Consider the following 22,621-nt stretch of genomic DNA (forward strand, 5'->3'; position numbering starts at 1 on the left):
TTTTTTCATACAAATATTTCAAAGTCTGAAGCTGTTTTTCTTTCAAGTCTATCAGATTTTCTTCAAACAAGGACAACTTTGCTCTGAAAATTCTAAACACGCTTCGGACGACGTTTATAACTTTTTTTAAAACTGGAAAGTTTTCCTTATAAGGAAACCAGTGCAGCATGGCAATTGTACAGGCGTAGGTACATATCACTTACCGTCATACAGCCAAGGCTAGATGTAGAGTAATGGAATCTGCCGAGGTTTGCCGAGTGCTATAACCGCGTGTGATAAGAAACAGAGTTAGCAATGTCTAGTATTTTTCGGATGTGTGTGTGTGTGTGAAATATCTTTATTTAACGTTCGCTTCCACCGAAGTGATATCGCAGACTAGTTATCGGATACATATTGATTTGGAGTGTTATGTACAATTGGGATATGCAACATAAATGACTAACTTCTACGTGCTGTTGGCCGACATCAAGGAGATTAAAACATCTGACACTGTAGAAATCATGGGTCAATCACGTAGCTTAAGTTTATAATCACTGTTATTGGATTGATACACATGTACAGGCGTAGGTACATATCACTTACCGTCATACAGCCAAGGCTAGATGTAGAGTAATGGAATCTGCCGAGGTTTGCCGAGTGCTATAACCGCGTGTGATAAGAAACAGAGTTAGCAATGTCTAGTATTTTTCGGATGTGTGTGTGTGTGAAATATCTTTATTTAACGTTCGCTTCCACCGAAGTGATATCGCAGACGCGTTATCGGATACATATTGATTTGGGGTGTTATGTACAATTGGGATATGCAACATAAATGACTAACTTCTACGTGCTGTTGGCCGACATCAAGGAGATTAAAACATCTGACACTGTAGAAATCATGGGTCAATCACGTAGCTTAAGTTTATAATCACTGTTATTGGATTGATACATATCCTGACAAAGGAGAAGCAATGACTTCTGTTCAAGATTGGATTGATGAATTGTCCGATAAAGGATTAAGGCAGATTAACTAGTTAATCAAGGTAGGTGTTTGGCGTATGACACAATAAATACGTTGATCACTTAATTACCTAATCAATCCAGCGTGTTATCAATGGTAATTGGGTTCAGTGGTAGTTATTCACTCAATAAACTATATTAATTTTGGAATTTTGAATATTATTCACCATGTTTTGATGTCCGATTGGGCATATTCCTGGTCGGACAATTTTGGGCGTTTGGAAATTAACATCGGACAAGTCCGGAATATACGGGCGAAATTCCATCCCTGCTCTAGATACTGAAGTTAATATTCGATTGACTTTAAATTTAAGGTCTTGAGACAAAGAGAGGCCTATTGATTTTCAACTATTTCCGATAATTACTGCCAGAGTTATGGCCCTTGACCTCTTTGAAAAATCTTGTAGAAGCTCTATAGTCTAATGTTAATATCTGATTGACTTTCAATGATTACCGATAATTACTGCCAGAGTTATGGCCCTGGATTACTTTGAAATATCTTTTGGACGCTCTAGACACTAAAGTTAATTCCGATTGACTTAAAATTTATTCAGAGTGTTTAAAGTCATGAGATGAAGAAGCCTAACAAATTTCAATGATTTCCAATGATTATGAAAATTGATATTAAATGATTTGTATGCTAAATGTTGAAATAGGACAGGACTAAAAGCTGAATGGATTATTACTCGTAATCAGATTTTAGTGTGTAGTATATGTTTTCATTTCTGACAAAAGAATAAAATATGCAACAACCCTTGTTGACTCCCCGGACGACTTATGTGCTGTGGGCGTATGTTTCGTTGCCTGGCAACCTATCTTTAACTGATTTATAAAAAAATGTTCGAATATATCACCGTTACACCATAATGACGGTTGAGTTCGAAAATTGTGAAAATTGCACCTAAACTGTAAAAGTATGGTATATCAAGGTTGTGGACCCTCTAGAGGTCACAATTTTTATCTGATTTTGATGAAACTTGAAATGTATGTTTATAACCCAAAGATCTCGGTTACTTTAGATACAGTGGAATCTGTATGAGCAGCCACTCCTATTCAGCGACATCTCCTTGTAAGCGGCCACGATAAAGTCCATCCCGTAAAAATTCTATTGTTTCATCTCTTTATTCAACGGTCACTCCTCTAACGCGGCCAGCGGTCACTATTTTACTAATAAATTCAACAAAACATCGCCCATTCAACGGCCATTGTTGAATGATACCATCTTGTCTTTCTTTGTTACACCCCCACTAATCCCGTGAGTAGTGGTTAATTAACTGGACCCCCACTGATCAGGTAAAAAGAAATGTAAAAATAACAGTCAACCCGGGATTATCTGTTAATTAATCTTTTGTTTTATTAAACGACTAACCTGATCATTGTTTTCACGCGTAACGACACATTTTTTTATACTGATTGAATAACATAAAAGTACCAAGTTTTGTCACGATCATCTAGAATCTTTTTTCCATTGCCACTTTGTTGTTAAACAGACATTTTAGCGCCTCCTATAATATTACATATGGAGTTACACCCCCTGTAAATAGGTGATAAAATCAGCGATGGTTTTTTGTTCATGTGCTTTTTTGATAAAATAAAATTAATTCATCAATTTTCTTCACAAAAATCGATAAATATTATCGAATGCATCACAATGGTAGACAGTAGTATCGAAGGTTGGTACAAAATGACAAGTTTACTGAAGTTTATGCGAGACTTGAGTAAATAATTTTCGTTCGGAGCAAGATTCAGCAACGGTCAAATTTACCGAAGCAAGTATTGATGTTCGCTTCCAATGCATCCAAGCGTAATATTTAATTTATGTCAGCACAGAAAGCACCAAGATTTTTTTAAGAGGCCACTCCATTAAGAGGTCCGTTGTGAAAATTCCCTTGGGTGGCTGCTTAATGCAGATTCTACTGTATTCATGCATACCAGACCGTAACCTCCTGGATTACAGCCCCTGATTTTATGAGAAATCGTGTGTTTTTATACGCCCACATTTTCATGTGAATGTATTATGCCGTCGCCCCTGTCCATCTGGACGTCCTCAAATTGTTTGTGGACATTCTAGAGGTCACAATTTTTATCCGATTTTGACGAAACTGAAAATATAGGTCTATCTCACAAAGATCTCGGTTCCTTTCGATATTGGCATGTATTGGACCATAACTTAATAAATTATGGCCCCTGATTGTACATAAAATTATGTTTTTAGCTTGTGGACACTCTAGAGGTCACAAATAGTGTAAACATCTGGTATATCATGGTTATGGAGCCTCTAGAGGTCACAATTTTGATCCGATTTTGATGAAACTTGAACCCAAAGATCTTGGTACATATTTGTGCGTATTGGATCACAATTTCCTGAATGTACGAAAAATCGTGTTTTTAGCTTGTGGTCAATCTAGAGGTCACAATTATTATTTGATTTAAAAAAGATTTAGCTTGTGGTCCCGTAGAGGTTACAATTTTTATCTGATTTAAAAAAAAATGTGTGAATATATCACCGTTACACACTAAGATCTTGGTTCCTTTTGATAATCGCGCATATCCGAACACAACTTCCTGAATTATGGACCCTGATTGTTCGAAAAATCGCATTTTTAGCTTGCGGATTATCTGGAGGTCACAATTTTTTATCTGATTTTAAAAAACGTTTAAATATATCACCATTCCACCATAATGAAGGTTGAATTCAAATTTTGGGAAAATCGAAAATAAACTATCTGACAAAATGGCTGCTCTTTGTACAGAAATTGTGTAAAATTATGTATACGAAGGATGTGGACCCTGTAGAAGTCACAATTTTTATCCGATTTTGATGAAACTTCAACCATATCTTTATATCCTAAAAATCTGTCCCTTTTGATATTTGCACATTTCAGATCATAACTTTCTGGATTATTGCCCCAGATTGTTACAAAATGTGGGCGTATCCTGCCTGGCAGCTGCTGGTTTGGCTTGTGGACCATCTGAAGGTCACAATTTTTTTTCCTATTTAAAAAAACCAAACCGTTTAAATATGTCATAATGATGGTTGAAGCCCCCATGTCTCCTTCAAGAATATATAAACATTACTCGATAAACTTTTTTTTAACCCTATGAGCATCTCAACCCACCCATGTGACGGCTGAGTTCGAATTTTGTGAAAATCAGACCAAAACTGTCGCACAAAATGTCTGTCCCTTGCACACAAATAGTATAAATATATGGTATATCAAGGTTGTGGACCCTCTAGAACTCAAAATTTTTATCCGATCTTGATGTAACATGAAATATATGATTATATTCAAAAGATCTTGGGTTCTTTCTATATTCGTGCATATCGGACTGTAACTTCCTGGTTATGGCCTCTGATTGTACAAAAAATCACATTATTTTTTTAGCTTGTTCACTGTCCATCTCTTGCAAAATGTGGGAGTATCTTGGATGGCAACTGCTGGTTGACATTTTATTGTCCCCCACTTTTCGAAGAAAGCAGGAAACTATTAAAATGGGTCTGTTTGCCCGTCCGTCCATCAGTCCGTCACACTTTTTGGGTCACAATAACTCTCCTTCTAATTGAGCTAGAATGTTCACACTTGGTGTAGGTCAGTAATGGGATTTCAAAATTTTTCTTGTCGGACATTTTACTGAAAATAAAGGGGTATAACTCTTATCATTATTTAAGCAGAAGAATTCATACCACAATTAAAATTCACATGTCGTCAAAACATTCAAATCTGGTACATTATAAATATAGGTGAACCGCATTCAATTCATACAACAATTAAAAATCACATGTCAACAAAATATTCAAATCCCGTATGTAATAAAAATTGGTGAAATTTGCTATTTTTTACATTTAATTCCTGTACAGCATTCAAATTTATGTTGGTAACTGTCCTACAAAATTAAGCACTTTCGTAATACATTTAATGAAAGCTTGCCGATCCTGCTTCGGCATCAAATTCACAACCGTAATATTCCTTCAAAATTATGTGTCTTCGTTTAGACGGCAGCAAATGAATGCAGAACTTCCAAAATAAGAGGGGGGTTGGATGGCTGAATGGTTAGCGTGCGCGCGCTGTATCATAAAGTCTGTCATTGAGTCGACTGGTGTGGTTCCGAATCCCCGGTTGTACGTGGCAAGGAGTAGGGTCGCCTGTCCAACCTCATGGGTTTTCTCCAGGGCCTCCGGTTTCCTCCCACTGCTAAAGACCCCTACGCGCAAGCGAGTTATGTAAATAAAATTAAACCATATGTTAGTCCCGAAATGACCTAGTTTGTGTTGAGTGGACGTTAAACCCCATTTCTCTCTCTCTCTCTCTCTCTCCAAAATAAGAATAGTTTGTGATGTCAGAACATCGTTTTTTCTTTATAAAATGTCAACAAAATATTCAAATCCGTGCGTAATAGAAATAGGAACACCTCACTATTTTTCATATTTCATTCCCGTATGGTTATGGTATTCAAATGTATGTCAGTAATATTCCTCCAAAATTACGTGTTTTTGTACCTGCTTCAACCTCAGCCAATAATATTCCTCCAAAATACATGTCTTGGTTTATATGACAGCAAATGAAAGAAAAGCGTTCGTAATAATAATACTTGTGGTGATGACAAAACACTTTTTCCTTGTTCATAAGTCAGTATTTTAAAATTACATTGATAGTTAAATCACTCGTAAAAAGGCATAGCTAACTTCAGCGTATGGAATATGTGACTCACAGCACATAGCTTCATAGTAAGCACTGCCTTATATGTTAAGCAATTTTTGTGCGGCGCTTGAGATCACAGGAAAGTGCCACTGTTGATGAGCATTTCTAAATGGAGTCTTAAAAGACGTGAATGATATCGCAGACAAAATGCCTATCCATTGATTTAGGTTGTTATATACTCTTACGATATGTGACATCTATGACTAGTTTATAGATTCTGTTGGCTCACATCAATGCGATTAAAATGCCTGACAATTGAGAAACCATGAGGTAAACACGTGGATTAAAATTATAGTCACTCTTATTGGATTGATGAATAGTCTGACAAAGGGGAAGCAATGATTTCTGTTTAAGATTAGATTGATGAATTGTCCGATAAGGATTAAGTCAGTCGATCATGGCAGATTAAAGGAGCTAAGTCTCTAACTCAATATCATCCAAAATCTTCAACATTGAAAACACAATTTATTTGTCAAATTAAATCAACATTCATGTTGTGATCTTACCGGAAAAAGATGGGCTTTTGATATCCAATATTTAAGACAAAATAAACATTTTACCATTGGTACACGAATCGTGTACCATAATGCGCTTCAGCCCCAGTTGTATCAAGAGACTTGACGGACGAGGCTAGACACATTGCACCGAAATCAAACGGCGTATGTAGACTGGAATAACCAGACGCTAGAAATTTGCACTCGCTTGAGACTGCTGGCTTATTTCGCCGAACATAACTGATTTGAAATTGGAGTAAAAATGGAAACCATTGAATGTAAATCAGTTTATATACATTCATATTACAGTATTATATGCGTTGCGACCCACTTTTGTCAATTTCTAGGTCCAAAATGTTAGCGATTTAGCTCCTTTAAGTAGTTAATCAAGGTAGGTGTATAGACGGTATAACAAGGTAAATACGTTGATCACTTAATTTCCTAATCAATCCAGCTATCAATAACTATCCTTCTTATTGAGCTAGAATGTTCAAATGTGGGATTAATTAATGTGTCATCTATTTATTTTGGGATTTCGGCGGGGGACATCAGCCTCACTGTTGGCTTGTTTTTTTCTGTTTTTCTTAAATCAATTACATTTGAAAGTAATCAACACCAGGTTTGCCCACAATGTACTGAAATATTCAGTGTTTCGTATCAAAAGTATAAAATAGATAGGACTCAATTTAAAAAAGACAATCATCTAACTCAGTATCATCCAAAATCTTTGACATTGAAAACACGAATTATTTGTCAATTTAAATCAACATTGATGTTGTGATCTTACTGGGAAAGGATGGGCTTCTGATATCCAATATTTGAGACAAAATGAACATTTTAACATTGGTACACGAATCGTGTACCATAATGCATTTCAGTGCCATTTGAAACACGGGACCGGAAGAACTAGGCTAGACATATTCCACAAGTCATGTCAAACGGTGACGCCATATTTTCATCTGGAAAGCATGCGCAATAAATACTATCGGTGTAGGCTGGAATAACCAGACACTAGAGATTGCCATTTGATTGAGACATCTGGCATATATCGCCGAAAAAAACTGATTAGAAATTAAAGTAAAACAGAAATGATTGAATGTAAATCAGTTTATATACATTCATATTACATTATTATATGCGTTGCGACCCATTTGTGTCAATTTCTAGGTCCCAAATATTAGCGATTTAGCTCCTTTAAGCTATTGGCATTTTAGATAAATCTTATTTTCATTGTAGAACCCTGGTGAAGGTTATTATCGTGATAGAATCAATGGAACGTCATCAAGACCTGAAACCATCATAGGTGACGTTAAACCATGTCAATGTAACAATCATGCTGACAAGTGTGACATTGATACTGGAAAATGCATAGTAAGTTTTCTATTAATTTATAGAGATCTAAGTGGAGATCTTTTGTGTTCTTTAATTGTGAAACTTTCATACTTCGCTTTTTATATGCCCTTATTTTCATGTGGACTTATATTGTTTGTGGACACTCTACAGGTCACAATTTTTATCCAATTTTGACGAAACTTGAAATATAAGTCTATCTCCCACAGATCTCAGTTCCTTTCGATACTGGCATGTATCGGACCATAACTTCATAGATTATGGCCCCTGATTGAACAAAAAATTACGTTTTTAGCTTATGGACACTCTAGAGGTCACAATTTTGATCCGATTTGATGAAACTTGAAATGCATGTTTATAACCCAAAGATCTTGATTTCTTTCGATATTTGTGCATACAGATCATAACATCCTGAATTATTGCCCCTGATTGTTTGAAAAATCGCATTTTTAGCTTGTGGTCCCTCTAGAGCTCACAATTTTTATCCAATTTAAAAAAAACTGTTTTAGTATATCACTGTTACACCTAATGATGGTTGAGTTTGAATATTGTGAAAATTGGCACAAAACTGCCGGACAAAATGGCCGCCCCTCATACACAATTAGTGTAAGGCTGATTATCCCATGGGTGTGCAGGGGATCACGTGGCTAAGTGGGTAAGGCCCTGGCTCGCTAGCCTGGAGGTCGGGTGTTCGATCCCTGCATTGGCCGAGAAAGTTCATCTCGATTTTCCGGCGTGGTTTCCCCTTGTCAGAGATGCAGAAAGGAGGGCCTGACAAGGACAGCTGCCTAGTCGTTCGGACGGGACGAAAAACCGAGGTCCCGTGTACACTTTGGCGTGCATGTAAAAGATCCCTTGGCAGTTGGAATTCGATATAAGAGTAGGCCGTAGCGCCGCTGCCCGGGCAAAATTTCCCTCATAGCACACTGTATGGCGTATGCCCGTCTTCAATTAGCCCAGGTTAGGTGCAGAAGAGTAGGACGTTAAACCCCATTTCATTTCATTTCCCATGGGTGTGCAAAGTTGAATGTTTTTGTGTCACTCGAGTTTTTTTCTGTTTTTTTTTTCTTTAATTTTAAAATTTATAAATATTGCATGTAACTCCCCTTTATTTTTACAGAAAATTCGGATAAGAAATTTGGATTTATTTAATAGTTTATACATTTTTATACGTCCACATTCATAATGTGAACGTATTATGCCGTCGCCCCTGTCTGTGTGTGTGTGTGTGTGTATGTATGTATGTGTGTGTGTGTGTGTGTGTGTGTGTGTGTGTGTGTGTCTGTGGTTCGCCTACAGGGCGCAATTCTTCATGGATTTTCTTCAAACTTGGTATACTTATTCCTTATACCCCAAGGAAGATCCCTATTGTTTTTGGTGCATGCCCGACCCCCCGGGGCAGAGCCACGCCCATTTCTAGTATTTGTTTGTTTGTCGTCTACAGGCCACATTTCTTAACTAATAATCTTGAAACTTTGCATACACATTCTTTGTACCCTAAGGAACATCCCTATCGTTTGGGGTGCATGCCCAACCCCCAGGGGCAGAGCCACGCCCATTTTCTTTTCGTGTGTCTTTGTGTCGCCTACAGGGCGCAATTCTTACTGGATTTTCTTCAAACTTGGTATACTTATTCCTTATACCCCAAGGAAGATCCCTATTGTTTTTGGTGCATGCCCGACCCCCAGGGGCAGAGCCACGCCCATTTCTAGTATTTGTTTGTTTGTCGTCTACAGGCCACATTTCTTAACTTATAATCTTGCATACACATTCTTTGTACCCTAAGGAACATCCCTATCGTTTGGGGTACATGCCCAACCCCCAGGGGCAGAGCCACGCCCATTTCCCATTTTCTTTTCGTGTGTCTTTGTGTCGCCTACAGGGCGCAATTCTTACTGGATTTTCTTCAAACTTGGTATACTTATTCCTTATACCCCAAGGAAGATCCCTATTGTTTTTGGTGCATGCTCGCCTCCCCGGGGCAGAGCCACGCCCATTTTTTGTATTTGTTTGTTTGTCGTCTACAGGCCACATTTCTTAACGTATCATCTTGAAACTTTGCATACTTATTCTTTGTACCCTAAGGAACATCCCTATCGTTTTGGGTGCATGCCCAACCCCCAGGGGCAAAGCCACGGCTATTTTCTTTTTTATGTCTGTGTGTCGCCTACAGGCCACAATTCTTAATCAATCGTCTTGAAATTTTTTCATATGAATTGCTTATACCCTAACGATGATCCCTATTGTTTTTTTTACCCCCAGGGGCAGAGCCACGCCCATTTTCTTTTCTTTTTCTGTCTGTGTGTCACCTACAGGCCACAATTCTTAATCGTCTTGAAAAAATTTCATATGAATTGCTTATACCCTAACGATGATCCCTATTGTTTTTGGTGCATGCCCGACCGCCAGGGGCATAGCCACGCCCATCCATTATATTTATTTATTTGTTTGTCATCTACAGATCGCATTTTTTTATCGTATCACCTTGAAACCTAGCATACATATTCCTTCTGTCCTAAGGAACATCCCTATTATTTGTGGTGAATACCCAACCCCCAGGGGCAGAGCTACGCCCATTTTCTTTTTTTATGTCTGTGTGTCACTTGCAGACCGCATTTCTTAATCGATCATCTTGAAAACTTTTTTATACTTATTCCTTATAGCCTAAGGCTACTATTTATACTTATTCCTTAATCCTAAGGCCGACCTCTATTATTATTTTTGGTGCATGCTCGACCCCTTGGGACAGAGCCACGCCTAATGTTTGTGTGTCTTGTGTTTTGCCTACAGACCGCAATTCTTAACAGATCCTTTTGAAACTTTGCATACCTATTCGAAACGCCATGCTTTTAGAATAAAGACATCGATTGTTTTAAAATAAAATTGTGTTCTGTTAATGTGAACGAAGTGTTAAACTGATAGCAGTCCTACAACCCAGTTTTATTTCACAGACCCTCAATGCAAACTGGACCATATCAAACAAAACAGGAATGTGGACGTATATTGCTGCGTTAGCGATGCTCTTGTATAAGATCATACATGGGAGAGCTGGGGCCCTGTGGGTATGCTTTTCAATGTCACTTACACTACATGTATTTTTCAAATTGTTCTTTACTATATTGATCAAAAAAATAATCATGCCAATTAGGGCGCATAAGCATCTTCTAGGACTATTGTCAGATTCGGTATACAACAGAGTCGTTAAAATTCAAATTTTAAATTGTCACTATCAAAATGCTCAACACTGTAACACTGATAGTTTTCCCGCAACATAACTTATCTACTGAGGCGAGGGTCACTTCACCACGTGCCACCAATCATCTCTGTCAGTCTGGCCTGTCCAGCTTGAAAACAGCTCTGTGAATATTATAAGGTAAATCCAATCAAAGTTCTGATTTTGCTTGCGTGTATTAATTCATAATCAACACCGTAACGTGGTTTTCTTGCATTTGTAGTCGATTTGATCAGAAACAATGTATATATTTGAATTGGAAATGGTGTACTGATACCTAATATACGTTAACGGCGTTTCTCACACATGCGCTCTTGGCTCAAAACATCATAAACTCAATGGTTCTCAACACCGTAATGCTCAACTCCGTAACATTAAGTTTCGTTACGGTGTTGAGAAACCGATACGGTGTTGAGGTTTGGTTCACCAACGCTTAAATTAAATCTTATCTTATCAACATAATTATGTAGAATAACATGTAGTTCCTCTAATATTTCAACGGAGAGGATATTCTCCACTCGAATGGCAAACATCCTAGAACGATAAAGAAAGTTATTCGCCATTCATTTAATACAAAAAACTTAAAATTCGAGTAGATTGCTTGTGCTTTAATGGAAAATACAGAATCCGAATCCCTTTCTAATGGTCATTTGTTAATTGAAGGGTGATAATGTAAACAGACGTCCTCGTTTATTGCGAAGCGAAAGATAGAGAAACCAACATTTTGTATAGATGGGAGTAACATAAATGTGAGAAGTTTCATATTCTATGAAAGTGTGTATCTTACTAAACCAGGAACATTGTAAAACGCATTTATTTGTACTGTGTTGATCACAAATAAGGTAAACTACAAATCTAATCCAATTTCATTCTGTAGAGCGAAAAAGGCAGGTTCTATTGAAATGGGCCTGCCTGTCTGTCTGATCCGCCCATCCGGACTACCCATTTCATTGTCAACCTCAAATTTTATCTGCAACCTGTATATTTGATCTCTTACCATATATATTTCATTTACTACCAATCAGGGCCGTAACTCGCTCAGAGCAACGGGGGTGGGGGTGGGGGTGGTGGCAGTGGGTGGGAGGGGGAAGTATTCTCAGGGGTGCTGTAAAAATGACGGACAATGTATATCTAGGGGGGCTTCAAGAAAAAATTTCAAAATTGGAACTGCCGGAAACGCTATTTCCTGCACTCTGGACAGCCTCATCAATCGTCTTTCTCCCTTTCACACCGAAGAAATCGGTCAATTTTCATGCAAGACCCCTCATTTGAGGAAAACAGCAGAAAACCTCAAAATAGTCCTCTTTGAAGATCTGAAAAAGGTAAAAAATCCAGAAATCTGGATAAAATCCGTAAACACTGAGAATCCGATATCAAATATACCGATGAATTTTTTCACATGGGGCGATATTTTTTTATGGTCGACCAATTTTAGTTACGGGCATGCTACTCATATATTTCATTTCCAACCGTGTGTTTCATTTACCACCTGTATATTTCATTTACTTCCCATACATTTTATTTCCAACCGCATGGTTTTTATGCCAACCGTATAATTAATTAGTGTTAAATCAGTATTTTATCAAGATTTTAATGTGCTTACGGTAATATCGATCAAATATTCAACGAGTTTTGATTGTGTCTGGAATAAAATGTTCAATAAATTACATGTTCTTGAAAGATTTAATATATCAAAATGGCTATTGAATATATTTTTGTGTAAAATCTCTCATTGCTACTTTTTTTTAAAGTTAAAGAACCATTTTATAAGCGGACAGAAATATTAATCATGTTTTTATTGCGCTACATTTTAATACAATTACAAAATATGGAATGATTTGAGGTAAGTGGTATAAACTACAAATTACAGCAAAGAAATTATGACGATATAAAAAGAAATATTATTTTTGAAGTGTAATCCCCTTCATCTTTTCAGAAGGGTGAATGTTTTTGCGTTTTCTGGTTAATTTAAAATATTTTTTGACTATACAATACCGTTACGGTGTTGAGATTTTGTAAAACACGTTCCACTAAAAGCTTAATTTTTTGTCTTAAAATTCTAAAGACTGCATGTCAATTCATAACATAGGACGTAGAAGATACTAGTTGTCGAAACAAAGTCAAAAATGTATCGCTTCGAAATGGTTCGATAATTCTGAACTCTGATACCATGAGATAATTACCCGCAAACATCTAGTATATCAAAGTTGTGGACCCTCTAGAGGTCACAATTTTGATCTGATTTTGATGAAACTTGAATTGCATGTTTTTAACCCAAAGATCTTGGTTCCTTCCAATATTCTGGCATATCGGATAGTAACTTCCTGAATTATGGCCCTTGAATGTACAAAAAATCATGTTTTTAGCTTGCCGTCCATGTAGAGTTCAAAATTTTTATCCGATTTAAAAAGAACATGTGAATATATCACCATTACACACTAAGATCTTGGTTCCTTTTGATAATCGTGTATATCCTAACGTAACTTCCTGGATTATGGTTCCCGATTGTTCGAAAAATCGCATTTTTAGCTTGAAGATTCTCTAGAGTAGGGTGACCCACCATAAATAAATATCTCCATATATCTCGACAATTTCGCCACAATATTTATATATATGCCAAGCCTCAAATCAGTTTCACACAATTATAGTCACTAAATAAACGATCATGTTGTACTTAATAAGCTATGACCATTAATCATCTATAAATAATAGACTGAAAACTGGTTCCATGTGTCGTCCATAACATCCAGACACTTGTGAGTAAAAGATAGGTTACGTGCCCTTGTTTTGAAATTAGAGTCGCTTAACCAGTCTATCGACCATTCTAAGGCTGATTGACAGGTCGGGATTGAATTAAGAAATGAGCACGTTAGCTAGCTCAACAATTGTTTTAAGAAACTTGTAAAAGTAAAATGAAACTACTGCTAGTATCATGTTCCTGTCTAACCCGAGTGTTTCAGAGATAGTATTTGTACTAAACCAAAAGATGCCGCTCTTAACGGTACAGTTAATGATAAAGCGATTTAAAAAATGAAACGAACGTAATTTCTAAATCTGCTGTAATAACCAAGAAGCTTAATTTTACTGCTATTCAAAATCGTCAACAATAAATTTTTTACGGCTGTAATAGTTGATAGATTTGTAGAGAATTGCACGTGCCATGGCTATTTATAGTATCATACTGTCAGAAAGTTGGCCTCGACACGGCGAATGTGCACGCTTCAGTGGTAGTCTCGAACTATCAGCGGTTGACTGTATTTCTGTAGGTGCATGGGCCACCCTATCTAGATGTCACAATTTTTTTTCCGATTTTAAAAAATGTTTAAATATTTCACCATTCCTCCATAATGAAGGTTGAATTCGAATTTCGGGAAAATCGAAATGAAACTGCCCGACAAAATGGCCGCTCTTTGTATGCAAATTTTAATAAAAGTATGCAATACAAAGGTTGTGGACCCTCTAGCGGTCACAGTTTTTATCCGATTCTGATGAAGGTTTTATTTTATTTATATCCCAAAGATCTCAGTCCCTTTTGAAATTTTCGCATTTCAAACCAGAACTTTCAGGATTATTGCCCCTGATTGTACAAAAATTCTGTTTGTTTTTAGCTTGTTCTCTATCCATCTCTTGCAAAATGTGGGCGTATCCTGCCTGGCAGTCGCTGGTTATCCAATTTTGATGAAACTTAAAACATATCTTTATATTCTAAAAATCTCAGTCCCTTTTGATATTTGCGCATTTCAGACCATAACTTGCTGGATTATGGCCTCTGGTTGTACAAAAAATCGTTTTTGTTTTAAACTTGTTCTCTATCCATCTCTTGCAAAATGTGGGCTTATCTAGCCTGGCAGCCACTTGTTTTTATACGCCCACATTTTCATTTGGACGTATATTGTCGTCGCCCCTGTCCGTCCACAATTGTTTGTGAACGGTCTACAGGTCACAATTTTTATCCGATTTCAATGAAACTTGAAATATAGGTTTATTACCTAAGATCTCGGTTCCTTTCGATATTGGCATGTATCGGACTGTAACTTCATGGATTATGGCCCCTGATTGTACGAAAAATCACGTTTTTAGCTTGTGAACACTGTAGAGGTCACAATTTTTATCCGATTTATTTTAAATTTGAAATGTATGATTATAACCCAAAGATCTCAATTCCTTTCGATATTCGCGCATATCGGTCCGTAAATTCCTGAATTATGGCCCCTGATTGTACGAAAAATTGCTTTTTTAGCTTGTGGACCCTATAGAGGTCATAATTTTTATCCGATTTAAAAAAACGTATTATTATATCACGATTAAACCCTAAGGCCAGCTGAATTCGAATTTCGTGAAAATCGACCCAAAACTGACAGACAAAATGGCCGCCGTTCGTTCTCAAATAGCGTAGAAATATGGTATATCAAGGTTGTGGGCCCTATAGAGGTCACAATTTTTATCTGATTTTGTTGAAACTTGAAATGTAAGTTTATAGCCCAAAGATCTCGGTTCCTTTTGATATTCGCGCATATCGGACCGTAACTTCCTGAATTATGGCTCCTGATTGTACGCAAAAAATTGCGTTTTTAGCTTGTGGACCCTATAGAGGTCATAATTTTTATCCGATTTAAAAAAACATATTATTATATCACCGTTACACCCAAAGGACAACTGAGTTCGAATTTCGTGAAAATCGGCCCAAAACTGACAGACAAAATAGCCGCCCCTCTTCTCAAATAGCGTAAAAATATGGTATATCAAGGTTGTGGACCCTATAGAGGTCACAATTTTTATCCGATTGTTTTGAAACTTGAAATGTAAGTTTATAATCCAAAGATCTCCGTTCCTTTCGATATTCGCGCATATCGGACCGTAACTTCCTGAATCATGGCCCAAGATTGTACGAAAAATCACGTTCTTTTTAGCTTGTTCTCTATCCATCTCTCGATGGTTGTTTTGAACTGTAGAACTGTTGTTTTATAAAGGAAAAATATATTCTGACTTGAGTATATTGAAACTTATTATTACTGCTTACCTGTATTTTTTTTCACAGAACTGTGCTGACAATACTTATGGTAAGAATTGTGAGTTATGTGCCCCTGGTTATCATGGTATATCAATACGTGGTACATCTAGAGACTGTGTACCATGTGCTTGTCCTGGTACTGACAAACAAAACAAGTAAGTACAAAGTAATAAACAACATTTAATTTTTTAGTTATATTATAAGCCTTTTTCATGATAATTTGCTTGCTATACTGAATCTGAGAAAAATATCAATATATTTCTAATTGGTTCGGAGCCAAGAAGACTCAGTGAGTATGGCACAGGCTCACTAGTCCGTGGTTCGATCCCAGATTTGTCAGTGTGGTTCCCTTTGTCAGTGGTGCCCAGCCTAGCACTGAACAACATCTAGTCGTTCAGATGTGCCAAAAAAACAGTGGTGTAAGGAACCTTTGACAAATGGAATTTTACAGGTAGGCCGAAAAGCTGCTGTCGAGTCAAATTTCCCTCAAAGCATGCTACATGGCATATGCCTGTCTTCATGAACCCAGCTAGGACGAAAAATCAGAATGTTAAACACCATTTCATTTCATTTTTACTTTCATTTTGTTGTTTTTAACAGTTTTAGTCCTACGTGTGAAAGTCGTAATGGTAAATTGATTTGTACCAACTGTTCATTAGGTTATGAAGGAGAAAGATGTGAAAGGTAAGGTTTTATCTAACTAGTTGATGCTTTCAATATATTCCTAAAGTAGCAGGATGACAAACTCATTACAAAAGTGTTGATAAAAATGATATAATCATAGATAAAACTTTACCTTGAATAAGCCACTGTAATACTTTTCCATTGATATGTGTGTTTCCTATATGAAATTACTTTTAAAAATTTTATCATTCAGACATTTTATTATACATGTATAATGTTCATAATATTATTATAGATGTATAACAAATGAAATGAAATGGGGTTTAACATACTACTGTTCTACTTCGACTGGCCTATAGATGTATAACAGGATATTATATTTATTGTCCCCCCGCCTATTAAAATGGGACTATTAAAATGGGTTCGTCCGTCTGTCTGCCTGTCACACTCTTTGGGACACAATAACTCTGTTTCTGATTGAGCTTGAATGTTCAAACTCGGTGTAGGTGTTTATTGGGTCAATGGCTTGATGGAGTTCGAAGATGAGCATTTTCTGCTTAGGGTATGCAGAGATAAGCAATTTGATTGGTTGATACTTTGGGACATGATAACTTTAGTTCTAATTATGTAAGATTGATGAAACTTGATGTATAGTTTCATTACATCAATACCTTGACTAAGTTCAATAATGGGCATTTTCTGCTCAGGCTAAGCAGAGCGATAAGCAATTTGATTGGTCGAGACATTGGAACACAATAATTCGCATTCTAATTGATGTGGAATGTTCAAACTTGCTGTAGGCTTTCATTAGTTGAATGCCTTGACTGAGTTCGATAATGAACATTTTCTGCTGAGGGTAAGCAGAGCGATAAGCAATTTGATTGGTCGAGACTTTGGAACACAATAACTCTCCTTCTAATTGAGGTAGAATGTTCAAACTTGGTGTAGGCATTCATTAGGTGAATCCCTTTATGCTTACAGTAGGCAGAGATAAGCAATCTGATTGATTGATGCTTTATGGGCCCGATAACTTTGGTTATAAAGAAGTAAGAGCGATGAAACTCTGAATATAGATTCATTATATCATTACCTTGACTAAGTTCGATTGTGCGAATTTTCTGCCTGGGCTAAGGATTGATAAGCAATTTGATTGGTCAAGACTTTGGAACATAAAAATTCTGCTTTTAATTGAGGTAGAATGGTTAAACCCAGGGATCTTAATCGGCTGTTTTTTGTCGGCTTTAGCCGATTGATCTTTAATCTAGCCGATTGGTAAAACAATGAACCGGCCACTAAGGTATCACAAATCAATCTACTTTCGGCCGATTTACAAAGAATTAATTATCAGGCCGATTGGTAAAACAATGAACCGGCCACTATCATAAATCAATCTACTTTCGGCCGATTACAATTTTAAAGAGTTAATTATTACTCGTCGATTAACCCTTTCACTGCGTATACCCGGTAGTACCGGGTATTATAAAATGTCGGTAAAATACGCGTACCCGGTATTACCGTGTACTCAGTAAAGCCCTCGCTAAAATTAGTACCGTAACTGCAAGTGCCATCTATTGTATTTTCTATACACTAGAACATATTTCCACGTGTTTCAAAGCGGCAAACCGTAAAATGGCGGAGTGCATAGTGACAACGTAGACGATGCACTCTCCACGAAGTCGTGAATGACGTCTTGCTGACCAACACGTGGACAATTTCGAGGCGGGTGATACACATAATTCGTTTCCAGTTACTTGATAATGATAGTAGTCAGGACAGTGATTGGTATTATGAAGTGTGTGATTTGTTGCGCGACGTTCCGCCCATGGCTATAGCTATGTCTCCCGTGCATGATGAACAAGCCCAATGTGAACACGATAGCCCTGTGTCTGCAGTAGATTCTGACAATAATTCTGATGTTGATAATAATGCCGGCCTGCTGGATCGTAAAAGACGTAGGCAATTCCTGAGTCCCGAACGTGTAGATCTATTGACTGACTATATTGATAATGATATGGGACTTGGGGATGAAAGTGAAAGTAAAAACAAGGTATTGCAATCCGCCCGTGGTCATGGCAGCGGGAGACTTTATGCGCGTGTTCGTGGCTGCATTGCTCATGGCTGCTATTGATATTTTTGTTCATTTTATATATCTTTATCAAAATCCAGTGAAAAAAACAATATCTTTTAAGTATTTCATGGAGAAAAATTCGTTTTCGTGTTAGCTTTAGTGAGAAATGAGAAATCCAAAATGGCCGCCATGACGTCACGTGACTACATTATTATGCAAATTTCCAAAATTCTATTTTTTTCTCTTAGCCCAACCTCATGCCCATCCCAACAGACAAAAAGATTTTTCATAAAAGCTTCCATAAGTACTGCTTGGCATTCAGTTCCAACCTCCCTTTTTTCCTCAAAAAAGGGTCTAGCACAGGCAGTGGATTTACGTCTAGCATTGAAAGGGTTAAGAAACCCATCAAAGAGTCAATCATTACAATGAATAACTTCGGCTTATTTCATAAATAAACAACTAAATTGAGGTAATCATGCCAAGTACTTGAACACCTCACAGAATGACACCAGGAAACGTAAACGAGATTTAACTGAAGATAGAGATGGCGGCGTTGACCTTGAACTTCAAGCATGCACGTCGTCAATGGAAATTCCAAAAGCCGGAGATCCTCCCAAGTCCAATATAGGTCAACCAAATTATCTGACGATCATACCTACGTAGCAAAGAAAGACGATGGCAGAACAAAGAGTTTAATTCCTAAATCTATAGAAATTATTTCAAACCGGGCGTTAATCCAAAATGCGTATTTCATAGCAAAAAGAAACATTGCCATCGAAAATTATGATTATGAACAATAATTGAACGATTTGACAGAACGGGACATGAAATGACAAAAAAATTATATCGTGATTTTAATTATTGTGGTGAATTTATTTCTTTAATATTCAGTGAAATTGAGGAAGAGATCCTCTCAGATATCCGAATGAGTCCTGCTGCGTATACTGGTAACACTAAAAATAAACTAACCCGAATCACGACAATTGGCCACGTGACCTTTCGTACGTACAGCATATTTCCGAGTTCCGACTACACGGAAACTGATTTTTGCTACTTTGTTATTTATATACTTTTTAATTTTTATATATATTAACATGTGCTTACGAATAATATAATTTAAAAAAAAAAACATTTGTATGTACTTGTAGTTTTTACTAATTTATAACTTCCGTTTAGTTGGATGAAAGCAAAAGTAGGAATATGCAATGCAAGTTGCTGAAATAATAATGACTATAAATGTCGATATTATAGCGATGTATGGATACAAGTATGCAATTATAAAGGTCCTGTTTATTCGGAGTTTCAGCTATTATTATCCCGAATACGTTATGCAATTAGTGAATTATGCAATTACTGTTTGTTGTTGAAAAGACGACTATCCGTTAGGCCTACCCGTGGCCGGTTCATTTCAAAATGGATTAAGAACCCTGGTTAAACCTGATGTAGATGTTCATTATATAGGTGAATGTCTTGACTGATTTCAATGATTAACATTTCAAGCTAAAGCTTAGCAGAGCTTTGGGACAAGATAAACTTGATTCTATCTGATAGAGAGTGATGAAACTTAGTGTGTAGTTTGATTGCTCGATACTTTTGAAAAAAATAAATGTGCAATTAATTAATGTGTGTCATCTATTTATTTTGGGATTTCGGCGGGAGACTTCAGCCTCACTGTTGGCTTGTTATTATAGGTGTTTAACAAGATATTATGTTTATTATTATAGATATGTAACACGATATGATGTTTATTATTATAGATGTATAGGCTAACAAGATATTATTTAGATGTATTACAAGATATTATGTTTATTATTATAGATGTATAACAGGATATTATGTTTATTATTATAGATGTCCTACTGTTTTGCTCCTATACTGGGCTAATGAAGACGGGCATACGCCATACAGTGTGCTATGAGGGAAATTTTGCCCGGGCAGCGGCGCTACGGCCTACTCTTATATCGAATTCCAACTGCCAAGGGATCTTTTACGTGCACGCCAATGTGTACACGGGACCTCCTTTTTTCGTCCCATCCGAATGACTAGACAGCTGTCCTTGTCAGGCCCTCCATCCTGCGTCACTGACAAGAGGAAACCACGCCGGAAAATCTGAATGAACTTTCTCGGCCAATGCAGGGATCGAACACCCGACCTCCAGGCTAGCGAGCCAGCGTCTTACCCACTTAGCCACGTGATCCCCAGATGTATAACAAGATATTATGTTTATTATTATGGATGTATAACAAGATATTATGTTTATTATTATAGGCTCGCTAGCCTGGAGGTCGGGTGTTCGATCCCTGCATTGGCCGAGAAAGTTCATCCATATTTTCCGGCGTGGTTCTCCCTTGTCAGTGATGCAGGACGGAGGGGCTGACAAGGAAAGCTGTCTAGTCGTTCGGATGGGACGAAAAACCGAGGTCCTGTGTACACATTGGCGTGCAAGTAAAAGATCCCTTGACAGTTGGAATTCGATATAAGAGTAGGCCGTAGTGCTGCTGTCCGGGCAAAATTTCCCTCATAGCACACTGTATGGCGTATGCCCGTCTTCATTAGCCCAGGTTAGGAGCAGAAAAGTAGGACGTTAAACTCCATTTCATTTCATTTATTATTATAGATATACAGTAGATGTATAACAAGATATTATGTTTATTATTATGGATGTATAACAAGATATTATGTTTATTATTATAGATGTACAGTAGGATATTATGGTAATCCATCTAAACTGGGTGATGTATGTAAACCATGTTTATGTAATCCTGAAGGTTCGGTATTTCCTGAATGTGACCGTCTTTCAGGTAAATGTCATTGTTTACCTGGTATTGGTGGATTGAAATGTAATCTGTGTGAACCAGGGTATGCCGTGCAAAATGGATCTTGTACCTGTAAGTATTAATGTTTGATACAATTTATAACTTACTTATAGATATAGGAAACCATATTTAATATAGATATAACTGTGAACAATGAATTCATAAGAATAGTCACATTTGTTAATCTTATTAAAATGATCATGTATTTTCCCCATTTCAGCTTGTTTTTCTGGTTGTACTGGTCTATTGTTGTCAGATTTACAAGACTTTAACGTCACGTTATTACACTTTAATATTTCTGTACCACTTCCTTGGAATCAACTTCATAAAATAAAAAACACAACCTATATTTTAGCGGTAAGAAACTTTTATTAAAAATTAAATTCTATCCTGTCCATCTTCCTAAGCCATATTGAGGAGTTTTATGTTGTGAACAGGGCTAAATGACAGCCCCATTACCTAGATTCTGTATTTTCTTATTTATTTATTTATTTATTCTTCCAAGAGGCATATCATACATGACAATATAGATGATCATATGAAGTTACATGATAATAAGATGAGAAAGTTTTGATGAGAGAAAAAGTAATGATGTCATGGATGACCAGCCTCTTGAGGATAACCCATAAAAACCTGCTTAAAATAAAACTAGGTTTATTTCCAATGGGGTCCTTGGAGGAGGATCAGGTTATGTCATCATAGAGGGGCAGATTCATTTATGAAAGATGAAGGATGGAATATGACAATAAATAGTGAAATGTGTGTGTACCATAAGGGATGTGAAGTACAAAGAGGTATGAAAGACATCGGGGTATACATACATAAACTAAAACATTTGTATTTGTTTTGCTAGCAAGTGTTGTTTAACATTTTTCTTAAAAGTGCCAATGTTCTCTATTGATTTAAGTTGGTTTGGAAGTTCATTCCAGGCCTGAATACTTGAATAGTAGAAAGTTGAGTATTGGGTATTATTTTTGCATTTTGGTACAACATAATTATAAATGCTTGATCTAGTACTATGTAGATGAGCATCCCTCACTAAGCGAAAATTGGCTTTCATGTACACCGGAGACACATTATGAAAGATTGATATGATAGATATGATAGAGGATTCAGACTTACCCCAGTATACCTGTGTTATATTAAGTTTTTATGTTTATTTATTTTGACAGGAATTATTGAAATCTGCTAATTATCAAGGATCGAAAGAATTTGCAGAGTATGAGAATAGTACAAAATTCTTTGAAGAGGTTGCTATGAGGCTTATTAATAGGGTATGTGTACATAAACAAATCTTTACCTTCATTTTTTATATGCCCACATTGAA

The 22,621-nt window shown here is 36.8% G+C and overlaps 1 protein-coding gene across 1 annotated transcript in view; it reads left to right on the top strand.

Moving 5' to 3' along the window:
- LOC126818819 (laminin subunit alpha-1) overlaps positions 1–22,621 on the top strand; it is a 295,094-nt gene that overhangs the window by 154,463 nt on the left and 118,010 nt on the right. The window contains exons 28-33 of the mRNA XM_050546415.2: positions 7,430–7,564; positions 15,814–15,941; positions 16,387–16,470; positions 21,173–21,366; positions 21,515–21,651; positions 22,467–22,568. Of these exons, the coding sequence (XP_050402372.1) occupies positions 7,430–7,564; positions 15,814–15,941; positions 16,387–16,470; positions 21,173–21,366; positions 21,515–21,651; positions 22,467–22,568 (780 nt within the window). The remainder of the gene's footprint in view (positions 1–7,429; positions 7,565–15,813; positions 15,942–16,386; positions 16,471–21,172; positions 21,367–21,514; positions 21,652–22,466; positions 22,569–22,621) is intronic.

This window comes from Patella vulgata, chromosome 4 (assembly GCF_932274485.2).
Source record: "Patella vulgata chromosome 4, xgPatVulg1.2, whole genome shotgun sequence".
NCBI classification, from domain to species: Eukaryota; Metazoa; Mollusca; class Gastropoda; family Patellidae; genus Patella; species Patella vulgata.